We start from the raw sequence: 16,410 nt of genomic DNA on the forward strand, positions 1-16,410 counted from the left end.
TTAAATTTGAACCGGTTACCCCTTGTCCTGTCACTACAGTCCCTAATGAACAGTCCATCCCCAGCATTCCTGTAGTCCCCCTTCAGATACTGGAAGGCTGCTATGAGGTCTCCACGCAGCCTTCTCTTCTCCAGGCTGAACAGCCCCAACTTTCTCAGCCTCTCTTCATATGGGAGGTGCTCCAGTCCCCTGGTCATCCTTGTGGCCCTCCTCTGGACTTGTTCCAACAGTTCCATGTCCTTTTTATGTTGAGGACACCAGAACTGCACACAATACTCCAAGTGAGGTCTCAGGAGAGCAGAGTAGAGGGGCAGGATCACCTCCTTCGACCTGCTGGTCACGCTGCTTTTGATGCAGCCCAGTATGCGATTGGCATTCTGGGCTGCGAGTGCACACTGCCAGCTCATGTTCATTTTCTCATCGACCAACACACCGAGTCCTTCCTCTGCAGGGCTGCTCTGAATTTCTTCTCTGCCCAACCTGTAGCCGTGCCTGGGATTGCTCCAACCCAGGTGTAGGACCTTGCACTTGGCATGGTTAAACTTCATAAGGTTGGCATCAGCCCACCTCACAAGCGTGTCAAGGTCCCTCTGGATGTCATTCCTTCCCTCCAGCATATCAACCGAACCACACAGCTTGGTGTCATCAGCAAACCTGCTGTGGGTGCACTGAATCCCACTGTCTATGTCACCGACAAAGATGTTGAACAAGACAGGTCCCAACACCAGTCCCTGAGGGACACCACTCGTTACTGGTCTCCAGCCAGACATCGAGCCATTGACTACAACTCTGTGTGCGGCCATCCAGCCAGTTCTTTATCCACCAAGTGGTCCACCTATCACATTGATGTCTCTCCAATTTAGAGGCAAGGATGTCATGTGGGACAGTGTCGAAGGCTTTGCACAAGTCCAAGTAGATGACATCAACTGCTCTGCCCCTGTCCATCAGTTCTGTAGCCCCATCATAGAAGGCCACCAAATTGGTCAGGCAGGATTTCCCCTTAGTGAAGCCATGCTGGCTGTCACCAACCACTTCCTTGTTTTTCATGTGCCTTAGCATGCCTTCCAGGAGAATCTGCTCCAAGATTTTGCCAGGCACAGACGGGAGACTGACTGGTCTGTAATTCCCCGGGTCATCCATTTTCCCCTTCTTGAAAATGGGGGTTATATTTCCCTTTTCCCAGTCTTAAGAATCTTCACCTGACTGTCATGATTTTTCAAATATGATGGCCAGCGGCTTAGCAACTTCATTCGCCAGCTCCTTCAAGACCAGCAGAGGGGTTTCGTCAGGTCCCATGGACTTGTGCACATTCAGGTTCTTAAGATGGTCTCGAACCATATCCTCTCCTACAGTGGGCCTAAGGTCTCCATTCTCACAGTCCCTGCGTCCGCCTTCCAAGACTTGGGTGGTGTGGTCAGAGCATTTTCCGGTGAAGACTGAGGCGAAGAAGTCATTAAGAACCTCAGCCTTCTCCAAATCCAAGACAGCCAGTTCTCCTGATATCTTCCAGAGGGGGCCTACGTTGTCCCTAGTCTGTCTTTTATTCGCTACGTACCTATAGAATCCCTGTTATCCTTAAAATCCCTAGCCAAGTTTAACTGGGCCTTAGCTTTCCTCACCTGGTCCCTAGCTTCCCAGACAACATCCCTGTATTCTTCCCAGGATGCTTGTCCTTGCCTCCACCTTTTATAAGTCTCTTTTTTCCTTTGAATTTTTCTCAGCAACTCCTTATCCATCCAAGGAGGTCTCCTGGTCCTCCTGCTGCACTTCCTTCTAGTTGGGTTGCAACACTCCTGAGCTTATATTGTAGTATGTGATCCTTGAGTATCAATCAACAGTCTTGGTAGTTCTTTGTCAGAGTAGAATAATGCTTTCCTAAAAGACACAAGATGTGATAATGCATCACATCTTTGTCAGTGATTGGCTGTAATTTATAATGATTTTTTTTTCCTTTTTTTTAAGGTCTATTCTACGTACATAAGTCCTTACATTGAATGTGAACTGTAGCTCTGTCTGACATTTGGTTTAAAATTCTGCCACTTCACAAAATGTTTACATATATTACATGAATTAATAAATAATTAACTTTAAGTTTTAAAAAAACCCTGAAAGCTGAAGGTTGTGGATTCAACTTTATCACTTTTTTGGAAAAAAAAAAACAAACAAACAATGTTATTCATTATAAGACTGCCCTATAAACAAGTATGAATTACTTTTTCCTCGGTAAACATACAGTAAAGTTGTAAAATATCCTGAAAGAGGGATATAGAAGTGTAATTAATGATGATAGAATATTACTAACATATGTTCTATATACAATACAATTCAAGGGTGGAAAGAACAGTTAGAGTTACAAGCAGAATATAAGTCCAGAAATAACAATCCCACTTTCAAAAATGTTGTGAAAAAAAATAATCTGAACATCATAGGGAAGATACGGGATAATTGCTTGATAAAATAACTTCTGTGCGGTCTTTATAAAACAGATCTGAATATAACTTGCTCTAGTAAATGGTAACATTAGTGTATTTAGTCCTTAATCTTGCTGCCTGATGATACAGGTTTTTAAAACTCATTACCATATTTTCTGCCAGTCAGCTACAACTTGCCTTGTTATCTTGCATAAGAACAGAGAAAGAAAATACTTCACAGGACATAAAAAAAGATAAGAGAATATATGAGTTTTTTTTCTATTGACATTAGTGCATATCCACACTCTTTGTACTCCTAAAGATATTTAAGATATCAAATCTGTATTCTCTCTCTTATCCTTTTAATTCACGAATTGAAATTAATTTTAACAAACTTTAATATCTGAGATGCAACTGGAAGTGTTTATCAGTGGGAAAACACATTATTTTGTATATGATCTTAGAAATCTAGAGTCTTAGATTTCTAGACGTTATAATCTTTATTCTTTTTGGAAATAGTTTTCACATTCGCTGTATTTTTTATTGGTTCATTATATGTTGTTGTAGTGTTAGTAATATAGATTTTTCTAGCTACATATCATTCTTATTACTATTTTGTGTTATTAAACTATTGGCATTTTGGATAATCCTGTTGATACGTTAAAAAGATGAACATGGAACACTAAACTTAAAATGCTGGTCTTTTACAGCACATACTTTTGGGATCCTTTTTGTAGTAATAAATCAGAAATTAGAAGAATAAAGTGTATAAATTAAAATTAAACTGAGAAGATGGATAAGGAATGTAAACATTATGTTATGCAGCTTTGAGAAATAATCTAGCTTCCTCACTTGATAAGAGATGGTATGAATATCACAGCCATTCTGTTTTTTGTTATCCTAGCCTGTAATAAAGCTCTTTGATTTTTTGTGTAATCATAGAACCGTTTGGGTTGGAAAGGCCCTTAAAATCATCTGGTTCCAACCACCTGCCATGGGCAGGGACACCTCCCACTAGACCAGATTGCTCCAAGCCCCATCCAGCCTGGCCTTGAACACTGCCAGGGATGGAGAATTTACAGCTTCCTTGGGTAGCCTTTTCCAGTTCCATATCTTTTCTGTATTCCATGATTCCCTTGAATTCATAATAGCATTAGAGAAATGTTAAGTACCCTTTCAAGCTTCTAATATAGACAAAGGGAATTATCATTGCAAAGGTCTCTCTCAGAAACATAAAACAGCATATTTTTTTTTCTGCTGGCATTAAAATTTTCTCACTTCTATGTTCTGTATAATCATAGTCTGATATTTTTAGACATGTGATTTACTGTTATCGGATATTTGTATATTAGTTTTTCCTAGCAAGACCAAAGATATACTATTTCTGATTTAATTCATTGGTAAAAATCCTGGTACCTGGGGGAAGATAAGAACAATTAGACCAGGTGGCTTTTGATACTGCTAGTTTTTATAAGCATTTGAACCTAGGAAGATAGTAAGAGATGTCACATTACTAGAAATCCTAAACTGATTTTTTCCGGTCTAGTGGTAGTTCCCTACCTCCCCCTTTTTATGCTAAAGAAAAGTGGTGGGTTTTGTGGATTGGTTTGGTTTGGATTTTTGCCTGCTGAGAAATGTCAGGGCCATCAGCAGGCAGGAAAAACAGTAATAAAACAAAGCTGGTAAATAGTAGTGTTGGGTCAGTAAGCTTGCCCTTCTAAGAAGTATCTCTGAAGATCTGTGTCAGTGTTGTGAAAACAATCGATTGTACACAAGAAAGTGAGTACACCTATAGTGTTTACCTAAACTGCAGGTACTTGCTAGTATCGGAATTAAATCAAACATGCTGCCCTGTCCCAGAATAACAGCATTTTGCACATATATCCATATTTTACACTTAATTGCTAAAAATTTTAAACTTTCTGAGATTGCATGGGCAATATTTTCTGTCACTTTAAGGCCAGTGGTTACCACCTAGAGCACTATGGCTAGAACTTCAGGACTTTTCTTCTAGATTTTCTGCCTAAGACATCTGAGATCTGTGGTGTATGTCTGTCTAGCACCTGTTAGGTCATCCAGTTGTCTATCTTAAGCTAGTAAACTAAGCTTCTGTTCTGCACAGTTCTATTCCCATTCAGAAAGCATATTTGTTGGCTTTATGCTCTGTGATGAAAGGATGGCATGGTTAAACTTCTTGTATCGTGGGGCTAAAGACAGGCATCCCTAAGTTCATAGGTGACATTGTTGTACTTGAGATAAATGAGTCTCAGGTTTATAATGCAAACTTGCGCAAGAGGAGCTTCTCTGCACCATTTAATGTTTCTTATACTCAAGAGCCTTTTCAAGGTATTTTCATCTCATATACATTTCCACTGCTTCATACTAGATCATGGTACTTGAAATCTTCCCCACCTACTTCTCTAAGTCAGTTACACCAAGCAAGGCTTGGTGTATATATACACATATGGTGAACAGTTGTGGACATACAACAATGGGGTTAAACAGTTACCAGCCATATTGAAAACTGTAATCTGGCACTGGAGGACTGTTCGAACTGCAAGATCTGCATGTTTTTGGAAGCCATCCACATTCTAAATAATATTCTTCGCTGTGTATCAAGTGATTTGAAAAAAATTAAAGAGCTTAATCTGTATACGGGAGAAAATTAGATTAATTTCTGCTCAAGAGATCATAGTAGAAGCATGTCATGTAATTGTGCTAAGACTTCACTCCTGTGCAATCAGTTTGCCCTAATGATATACCATAGCTGTCTTAGCATAACATTTGTAGCTGTTAAGAAATTACTAACTGTGTTTGGGCACCTTTTGGTGGACCTTTAAAAATGTTTACTGTCCTTCTATGCACAATGTTGTATCTGGAATTAGGTATAATTGAGCATTGGAGGACATAGTATGGCATTTATTCATTTGTAAATCAGTATGTGGGCTAGTGTTAGCATCTGAAAATTTAGAAGACTTGATTATATGCTTTTACTTTTCAAAAAATCTGTTTCTTCACACCTATCATTCAAAGTACAATATAGTAACTTCATGAATTTAGAGTGATCCGTTTAGTCAGACTAAAGCTATTTTTGTCTTGTGTGAAAGATAGCCTGTTATTTCTAATTTGCTGTCTCCTGTGATTTGGTTTTTTCTAGGATCTTTGGAGAAAACCTGGTATTAGCTGTGTGTATTGCTTATTTGATTAAAGTTTTATTATCTGTGACTCTTTCTGTTTTTTTCTGAGACAATTTATTGTTCTGTCATAGCTAGCAATAATATAAGAGCAATTAGACCAGCTTTATTGAGATACAATCAAACTGCATTCTTTGTAGAATATTAGAGAATAATGGAGGCAAAATGCAAATTGTATGCAATCATTGACAACGTTAATAAATCTGTCAAAAATAGACTCAAAATATACTTGAGCATAAAGCTTCTAGCAGAAAAATTCTGTATCTTAACTAGAATTTAAAGGATTTTCCACTTGTCCCTGCATTAGTCTCAGAAAGTGTATTTCAATGTAGTAAGCATCCTAGTCAAAGCCGTCTTTTAATTGTGAAATGGAGTGCTATGCAGAGAGAGAACAGAATAGACTTCTGAGACCAGGCAACCTGAGCATGGCATAAACGTACAGGATTAGGGAACAGTGAAAAATGGATTCAAGTCATATTTTCATCATAGAACTACCAGAGCTAAAAGACACTCCCAGCCCAGCTGCCCTTGGCCTGTACATCCAACCAGGAATCAGACAGATAGAACCAACACTTTATTTTCCTCAGCTCATTCCGTTTTGGGGCACTGAAGGTTTGTAGTTCAAGAGCAGAACTACATTCTGCTCTAAGATGGCATTTCTCCATCCTTCTTTCTTTTTCCCTTTTCCATCTCCCTTTTTCCCCTTCTCCTTTTTCCTTTTTTTTTTTTTTCCTTTTCTCTTTCCTTTCGTATTCCCTTTCCTTTTCCCTTTCCCTTTTCCATCCATTGTTGAAGGGTGAAAAAGAAATTAAGAGGGTCTGAAGGAGAGTCATAGGAACCCTGACAATAATAACATAAGCTTTATTCTAAGACCTAATGAGAAAAGTTCCAGAGCTAAACTAAGTGCCCGCAGATGAGATTAAAGTCTCACTCACTAGTTTGCTGTAATGGCCATATGTCTCCTCAGATCCATGCTTGCATCCATAATCAGTCAGTTCCCCCAAACTGAGACTCAAAAGAGAGCACATCATTACATATTTGATACCCTTGAATAAAATCAAACACCTTTTAATACTTCTAATCACATTGATTTGCCTACAATTTTCATTCAGCAAGTGTATGCTAATTTGCGTCTCTATCTTCATTTCACTTACCATAAGAATAACCAGCATACAACCTGCAACTGAAATACCATTAAACATGGTTAAAATTTGACAAAAATAAAGTACAATGGTTTTGGGGTAATGAAAGAACAATCAGATTTTTTTTTTTTTTTTTCCTTCCAAAACTGTGTTCCAGTTCACTAAAGGTTCAGTTGTATGGAAACATGCAAGGAGTTTGTTTGCTCATTTGTTTGTTAATATTGAGTGTAAGCAAAATATGCCCCCTTTTAAATGTATGCAATCTTAGTTTCAAGAGTCCTGCATAAAAGCAATATTCCCAGTAGATTTTGATAGATTTTAAGAAATTAAATCTGAAACACATCAGGATAAATTATGTCTCAGAAGTATCAGTGATTTCTGTCTCTGAGAAGCAGAAAACCAAGGACAAATGCTGTCCTTAAGACCTAGAGACTGGCTTGTCCTGTGGAACTTTTTGAATTTCAAAGGATTTTGGTACTCCATTTGTAACATGTGACATGTATGTTTCTTCTACTAATGCCCCTCTTTTTTTTTTTTTTTTTTTAGCACCTTGTGGCTATAATGTAACTGCTCAGAATGGTACAGTTTATTCTCCAGGATTTCCAGATGAATACCCAAATTCCAAGGACTGTACTTGGTTAATTATTGTACCTCCGGGCCATGGGATTTATATCAACTTCACCTTACTCCAAACTGAACCTGTGAATGACTACATTGCAGTTTGGTATGCAATTTTTCGGAACAAAAGTGATTTTTTTCTGATTTATCAGATATCACTGTCCCAAGCTCTGCTTTTGCTTAGTATTGCTCTTTAGGTTGTCATACGTGCTGAAGAACAGCATATAAGACAAGTTCTACAATTTTATGAAAAAAAAGAATTATATATCACTTTCTGAACTCTTTAGGAATATTATTGCAAAAGTGCTTTGAAAGCCAACTCAGTTATCAATCAGATCTTGAGCTCTCTGTTTTGTAATGTGAGGTCAAAGTGATGAAACAGTCTGGCTTATGTTAAATTTCATGTCCCATGAGCACATGAGGCAATATATGTTGTAGCAAAACTTTTGACATCTGTAGGTATTGACTAATTGGGGCATTAAATAAGATTTTCTTGAAGTTTCTTAATATGTTAATACTGCTGACAGATGTACTCTGTATATTTCTTAAGCCAAGATTTCAGCCCTTGTACCTCCATGTCTTTAAGATTCATATTATATGTGCCCCTTCTCTGAACGTGGATTTCTTACCCCTCAAACCCATCTTAACTTTGCATCCTCAGCTGGAGGAAGAGGTCTTAGGGCTGTCTAAATTCTTGCATTGAAATTTACTGCACTCAAGAACAGGTATAAATGATGCTGAAGTTGTTACACATTTTCTTATCTAAGGCTAACCCTGGTCATTACCCTACATAATGTGCAAAGGAATTTCTCATATATTCCATAGAGGGTTCTGCAACAGGACAGTTTTCACAGAATATAGGATATAACTTACTCCTATGTAAGTCAGATGCTCCTCTCTCCCAGCTAGTGTACTGTTCCTGTACCTATTGCTGCCTGGGGTGAGTTTTTTCTATACAGCAATACTAAGGTCCATATAATACAGGGAAAATCCAATGAGTTTATAGAAATGCATAACTGTTTATAAATTGCCATTTGGCTAGCTCGAATGTTTACGTTACCTGTAAATCGAAGACTAAAATGTATCATAGGTTGTCCTTTTTGGCATGTTACATAAATAATAATAATAATAAAAAGCCTTCACTGGTAAAGATCTAACTGTATCAAAGACTTCTCTTTCTGCCTTAGCAATTAAGTCCTAAAATTGTGTCAGCTATTTGAAGTTGTTTGCCTGAAGCATGTCTTTCAATAAAGATTTAAAAACAACTGTTATACAGGTTATTTCTCTCAGTTCTCAATTGCCCATGAATTACAAGCATGCTTTCTTTAGTGTTATGTTTGGAGTTGTTCAGTCAGCAATGGATAGCTCCTGAATTTTCTGGGAGGAGGTTGTTTAGTGTAATTTTGTTTAAGTCATTCATTTATATGCCATTCACTTCTGTACGAAAAGACAAATCTTAATATGAAAGCTTTTACTTTTTTTTTTTTCTTCCCAGCCCCTACCCCTCCCCCACCCGGAATCAGACCAAAATGAAAGCCTAAGTAAATTATTAAGTTCCTATTTAATATTAATTACTTTCACTCTTGTTTTCAAGGCAGCAAGAAGAAGAAAATAAATTTTTATGCCAAGTCACATATAGTTTATTTTTTCTTCTTGTCACTAATACCAGAGTAGAATCTTTTTCTTACAAAAATTTAATCAGATCTTCAGAGAAAAGAGACTGTTAATTTAAATGTTAAGTAGAGTATTTCTTCAGCTGATATTTTACATCTCCTTTCCTAGGGATGGTCCTGACCATAATTCACCTCAGCTTGGAGTTTTCAGTGGGAACACAGCTCTGGAAACAGCTTACAGTTCCACCAATCAAGTCCTCCTCAAATTTCACAGTGATTTTTCAACGGGAGGATTCTTTGTCCTCAATTTTCATGGTCAGTTTACTCTATATCATAAAAATCTAATTACCACAATCAATGAGTGAATTTTTTTTGAAAAATTCTGAAGTTTGTGATGATGATCTTGAATGATCTGAAATAAATTTAGCATGATTCATGGATTTGCTACTTGTTCTTAAGTTACAGTGCAAATTAGTTTTTAAAATCTTAAGAGCATTCATTTGTGTCCTTGAGTAAACTATGTTCTGTCTTTAAATGTTAATCATTGCTGTCTAATAGTAAGCTTTTATGTTTTAATTATTTTAGCCCATTTATTACTTAACTTTTAACTTTCTGTAATAAAATTCTGCACTAGCTGACTGTGCTAAGGTTCATGGTCAGAAAGTTTGATGGGATGCCATGGAAGGGTTGAACAACAACTTTAAGACTGATATCCAGCAAAATACTTTGCTCAAAGTTACAGTCAGGGCTATGGGACTTGCAAATTTCCATCTAATTCAGAAATGAAATGCTGAATTCTAATGCTAGTTCTAATTCTGGCTAATTCACCCAAATTATGTATGTTAAATGGAAAATTGTTAGCCTTTTGTACTGCAGTTCAGAAATACTGGCTGAATTAATTCACAATGAGGAAATGCCACAAAGAGTACCTGAAAGTATCTGTTTGCATGGAGAAGTCTTTAAGAAAATAGTACTCAGAGTCTGAAATGTTTTTCTTATCTGTGGTTTTCTCCTAAAAGAGGGGTGACATGCATGGTCACCTAAAACGATCTGAGAAGCAAAACCTAAAGTACCTGGCTTTAGTCATCATGGGGGAACATATAGCTCCCACATAATTAGACAATGCCTGAGAAGCAGATTACAGGGAATTGTCAGTGGGAGCATTTTCCAGCCGTAAGTTGAAGGTGCATAAACATGTAGTTAGTATTTCAGGGTTGATGACTACAGATGTTAAAAAGGCAAGATATATACTTTATTTCATTATGTAGTGCAGCTGTCTAGCAAGGAACAAAAAGAATGAATATACTTCTTTTCCTCTGCACTGTTTCTTTATTTTACATGATAATAATTTGCATAATGTCCCATGGGTGGAAATCATGTACAATATGAACAGTGTCCATGCTTTTAATGGAATTCAAAGCAGTGACATAAGCCACTGCTGAGAAAACCCTGCAAACCAGGCTTCTTGGAAACTAAAGGAAGGGATACCCATTTTTTGAGCTCACGTACCGGGAGACAGGTATCTTAGTTCAGTGAAGTCCTTACTTGGACATGCATACACGTGAATTTTTAAGTTCTTAGAATATGTTACTGCTGGCAACCTCTTAGTGTCTGTCTCTTAGCTGTTTGCTGTTACAAGTGTTGAAGCAGATTGCAATTTTTTTTTTTCTCAAGTGTTCTCCAGGAAAACTGGTACTATTAGGTATGCATAATAATAATTACATATATGTTTTCGTATATGTGTATATAGCAAAAGCACCATACAAATATATTAGTACACAGGAAAACATATATGATTTCTCCTCCCTGTCCTTGGAAACTCTCTATGGATGAAAAACCCTGAAACTCCCCATGAATTAAAAACTGGCCATGTTTGGACTTTTTTCTCCTTGTGCAATTGCTTTACAGTGATGGGCTGTAGAACCTTATGTGGAAGATAAGGGCTGATTCCCAATATTTTGTGTTTCTTTAACTTCTCAAAACCAGCAAGATACAGCAAGGATAGGTCTGTCAAGTTAACAGAAGAATACATGTTCTTGGCTATGATTTAATTCCATGAAGAGGGGAGTTTTTCTATAGTATGTGCACTCGATAACAATCTTCAACCTCTGTTTTGGATTTTTTGTCCAGAAGTGGCTTTTTCAGCTATTGTAGGTATTCTGCTTCATTTCAGAAACACGTCAGTCATTGTACTGGCCACCTTCCTTATGAGATTGCTCAAAATTTATTAAAACAGATTTGAAGAGTAGAGATTTTGTCTTAAAGGCATTGTGGCTTTGGGGTGAAGAGGGCATTGTGTATAATTTACACAATTATTATAACTGCTGTTTCTTCTTAAAGTAAATATATATACCTGTATCCTGAGAAAGATTAATTCTAAGTAAGTTTAAATTAAGAATGAGTATGATGTGCCAGGTATGTGACAGGTAATTACAGATTTTCCCATAAATCTAGATGACCTCTGATTCATAACCTTTAGCCTTATCACATGATGCAGAGGCAGCCACATGAAAAAGAAGCCTTGTAGCTGCAAAAATCTCCTCATAAACATCTCACTGCATCCTGTACTACAATGGATCTATAACTAGGCAATATATTGTACCACTTATACTGATAAATTATTATTTTCTATTTTAAAGAATATCATAGAATCATGGAATGATTTGGGTTGAAAGGGACCTTAAATATCATAGTTCCAACACCTTCCACCAGACCAGGTTGTTCAAAACTCCATCCAGCCTGGCACTTGAACACTTCCAGGGATGGGGCATCCTTCACTTCTCTGGGTGATGTGTGGCAGTGCCTCACCACCCTTATGTGTTGTCATGACGTTTAACTTGGAAAATGTAACAGTGACCATGAGTTTCAGTGCAGCTTTGGTAATTTGGAAAGTGTGAATTGAAATTATTTTTTTTGTAAAATAATTCTTAACACACCTGTATTTTTAATCTTATTTTTGCTTGAATTTGCAGCTTATCAGCTGAAGAAGTGCCAGCCTCCACCCACAGTTGCACATGCAGATTTGTTTACAGAAGATGATGACTTTGAAATAGGTGAAAAAATAGTATCTCTTTTTCTTATGTTTTCACTTGAATTCTAATTAAACTAAAATATTAATATATTATATCTTCCACATGAGATTTTGGTATACTTGTGTTTGAGGGGTGTTTTGGACTCAACTTCTTTTTCAATAACTTTTTCAGGAGATTTTGTGAAGTACAAGTGCCATCCTGGTTTCACCCTCATTGGACAAGATATATTAACCTGCAAACTGAGCGCACAGTTGCAGTTTGAAGGATCCTCTCCATACTGTGAAGGTAAATATATGTTTGCATGATCTTCATATCATTAGTATGCATCAGAATCAAATTTTTTGGCACTGTATTTTCATCAATGTTTAATAGAGAAGTTTCCATTTATTTCTTCAGTATCTAAGAAGTTCAGACATTTTCAAACTGGTCCCAGAAATTTTTGCGCAGACGTACAATTCTTCAGAATCAAAAATGACTCTTAACTATGTAACTACACCATTAATGAAAAACGGACTTCTAGAATTAATTTGTTTAATATTGTTTCATATCAAACCAAAGATTTCTTTTCACCACTAGAGTTTTAAATACATGTATTTAAATAAAGCTCTCAAAATAAAATAAGAAATTATTCTTTCTGCTTTTACAAATATGGTGACATTGTATGACAAAGTCATGTGAAAAATGTTCTAAAATAACGTAGCAAATTTAATTTCATGGAAGCACTAAAAATCCTTCAACTGTTCATACTGTTTACTGTTACAGTATTGCAGACAAGAAATTAAAAAAATAATGTGAATAATGTTTAGCTGTGCATTCATACACAATTTGCTCACCTTTGTGGAAAACACATATACCTTGCTGACATCTGAAGAAATAATCTAATAAAAAAGAAGCCATTGGAGTGATACAGAGACAGAAGACAATGGAACTGGAGACATTAGAATAAAATTCTGTCACAGTTATTTTGAACAGATGTAAGAGAGGAGTTTCTTTAGATAATTTAGGATGCAGCTGATTTCCTTTCTTCAGACAAGTTGTAAATAAATTCCATGGTTTTATTTTTATACCAGCCTCTCCCAATACCTCTGTCAGTCTACATGAATTATTGCCAGTGGAGATAAATGTTGAATTCCTATTTTATGAAAACACGCTAGCTGATATTTATGAATAATTCTTCTAGACCATATGAAATATTGCTGGATCATTTAAAAGTTGTGGTTTTAATTACTGCATTTATGGCATTTACTCTTAGATAAATACTTGAAAGTACTCATGTTGCTCTTCAAAATCATAAGTGTCTGAAAAGGAGAAATACGTGTTTTGAATCAAGTTAACAGTCACTGACTACAAATGATTTTCTAGTGAAGGACATGAGATCGTTGCAACTACCCAACTGTAGCTAAGCCACTCTTAATCTGGAAATGTTCTTTGCATTTGAATCCTGCAGGATTTTTTTTAAATGGATTTATTCAGTCCCTTTTTGAACCCATGTAATGCTTTATTCCACAAATTATTGTGCAAGAAGTCACATAATTTATTTACATAATATGTGAAGATATTTTTCTGTTTGTATGCTTTGAACTTGGCACCTGCTGTTTTCATTTCATGTTCTCTAGTTCTTATGGGGAAAAAAACAATAACAAGTTGATCTCTATTTGCCATATCTATGGCATGATTCTACAGACCAGAAGATACTTTGTACTTTTAGTCATTCTTGTCATCCAGTTCTACTCCATTTCTTTTGAGCTGATGGAGTATAGAACTGCATTTATACAATGCTGTCTGATCTTGATAAACTTGGAAAAAAAAAAAAAATTGTTGCTTGCTATGTAATGTACATGCAGTATTTAAAGCTAATTTTTGGACTGCCTTCTTATATTTCTGCATTGTTTCTGTAGTTTATAATTGTTTACATTGTCCTTATTTGGATCAACCTCACATTTTTTTTAGAGATGCCAGAAAACTTTTCATTCTCCTGAGCTATGCCACAATGTTGTAGTAGGCAAGAAATATATTTATACGACCGAAGTCTAGGCTCTAGGATACTATATGCAAGTCTGATGAAACATCTGACAGGCAAGAAAAATCAGTCTCAGGGGCCACGTCTGCATCACTCTGAATGAACAACTTCCAGAGCTGCTGTAATCGCACCACGCTTTCCTTATAGCTTCCTTTCCTGCCTGGAAGGACAAACTTTCTCATACTGCTTGGTACCATGAAAACTTGACAGATATTGTCTAATGTACACAGCCCTAAGCACCCTACAGAACATGCTGTCAAAGTACATGAATTTATTTCCGTATAGTTGACCATTCATGGTTTGGTTTTACATGCTTGGAGCCCCTGTTCTCATCGTATCCTTATATTCTCTTGCTACAAATTTCTTTCCTTTTTAAATTACTGTTACAGAAATGTATAGATGTAAATTGAAGTATGATGAGCATTGCAACAGCAAGAAGTACTTCTGTATTGGTCACAAAATAGACATAAAACAACTAATTGGCATTAAGTTTAAGGTAGAGATCTCCAGTATGGCTGCTTAGAAAGCTTAAATTGAAGAGGTGGTAATTTGCATATTTATGAAAAAAAAGGGAAATAAAAAATGGAGGTATCAGAAGTGGTATTAGAGTTAAGTAAAGAAGCTGTCAGACCTTCCCCAAAACAACCAAATCAGATTCTCTAAAAGCCAGGCTAGGTAATCTATTCCTTAAAAATAGGGTATAATAAGATTTTTATGCTGTCCTGCATAATTACATTTCTCGTGACACTGCCGTGTGTCTGACTAATAAAAGGATCTTTGTTATTTCCTGGGTTTTTTTCTGTAAGCATTACTTGTATGTATGAATTGATGCAAACTAAAAAATAACAGTACTTGGAATTTACATGTGCAATAATATGATTAAAAATGAATGTAAAATAGATTGCTTATGTCTTTCAATATGCCTAAAGCAGTTTGGTGGGTTTTTTTCAAATATTTGTTGCTGTTATAATTCCAAAGCTTTTTACAATAGCTGCTTTAAATTTCAAGGTATATGAATACATGATAATTAAGTATATTCTGGGGTTCAAGTGTCTAATTCTGTAGTTTGCAGCTCAGATTTTTCTTGACTGGTAAACTTCAAATCCTAAACTTCTAAATGTGTAAATAGTTGAATCACCCTGTATCTTAGGTGGTAGAAGAGAGTCCAGAAGGTATCAAACATAATACTGAAGAATATAATGTTAATGTGTTAATTGATTGACAAATAATAGAAAGAATATTAACAGTAGAATATGTATACTTCAGCTGAAGCAATTTGTATGGAACTGTATTTAGGAATATTCTGTTTTGAAATAGCATGCTGAAGGTAAGAGGTAATATTATAGAACAAAAGGGTCCAAATTATAATTTTTTATTTTCACCTGTTGTATGTATGATATCAAGAAAATAGTTTTGTGGAGTTTATTTTATTCAAATGATAAATGTTAGTTATTAGTTGCATTGGGAAGTGAATACATCTTTTGTTTTATTAGAGCAAGGGGAAGTAGCTTCACTTAGTATCTCAGTTTTGTCTTTAACCATATGAATCTTGTAAAATGTTTAAATTGAGCTTCCACTCTAGAGATTAAGTCATGTAATCTGCAACCAAGCTATACTTGGGAGGGGGGGAGGTTGGTAAGTAGTTCATTATGATGGAGAAAGAGAGCCAGAAAAGGCTTCCAAGATGAACATTGCCAATTTGCCACATAACCCTACAGTGCAGACTGTTCGCCTTCCCATGTCTCTGAACTACTCTAGAACTGTTCCTCTCATAAGTCCCTGTGTTATGTCTCCTATGAATGGTTGAGACTGGAAGTGACTTCTTATCCAATGACTCTCAGTCATAGGAAGTGAATCTTGGCCATAGAAAGAGTTAAAGGTATAGCTTGCCATGTAAGGAGGTTTGGCCATTTTTGCTCTAGCACAGGAGAGGTACTGAACTATTTATAGCTTAGAAAGACATTAGAGTTTCATTTTAACTTGAATATTCTGCCCTAAGAATATGCTGAGAGAGACTTCAGAAGAGACTATTTTTGTCTCAGTACCACAGAAGAATATTCCATGTCCTCTTTCATCCGTTGCATTTCTATTTGCAGTGATTTGTACTAGAGAGGTGCATTTTTTTTTCACATAAACAGTCCCTCTTCCTTTTGGAAATTGTTCAGTTAGTAAAGTTTTTGAAGTCCAAGAAATGAACGCAGTAGAATATATGGAGGAAAGAATTCCTACAGCAGTCCTGCATTGATCTGTTTCTTATGTTGCATACATGTGATAATATATTTGTTCAGTGAAATTCTCTGGCCTTTTAGATGTTTAGTTTTAATATTCACCTACCAAAGAAATGTTCTTTAGTAAAAAGCAACATCATACTTTTCCTCAG

General features: G+C 36.2%; 1 protein-coding gene across 1 annotated transcript in view; it reads left to right on the plus strand.

The window, feature by feature from the left end:
- CSMD1 (CUB and Sushi multiple domains 1) overlaps positions 1–16,410 on the plus strand; it is a gene marked incomplete at both ends in the record, with an annotated part of 1,184,444 nt that overhangs the window by 1,054,913 nt on the left and 113,121 nt on the right. The window contains 4 exons of the mRNA XM_080616376.1: positions 7,294–7,471; positions 9,148–9,293; positions 11,951–12,031; positions 12,182–12,295. Of these exons, the coding sequence (XP_080472502.1) occupies positions 7,294–7,471; positions 9,148–9,293; positions 11,951–12,031; positions 12,182–12,295 (519 nt within the window). The remainder of the gene's footprint in view (positions 1–7,293; positions 7,472–9,147; positions 9,294–11,950; positions 12,032–12,181; positions 12,296–16,410) is intronic.

Source organism: Psittacula echo (assembly GCF_963264785.1).
Source record: "Psittacula echo genome assembly, chromosome: 4".
Lineage (NCBI taxonomy): Eukaryota > Metazoa > Chordata > Aves > Psittaciformes > Psittacidae > Psittacula > Psittacula echo.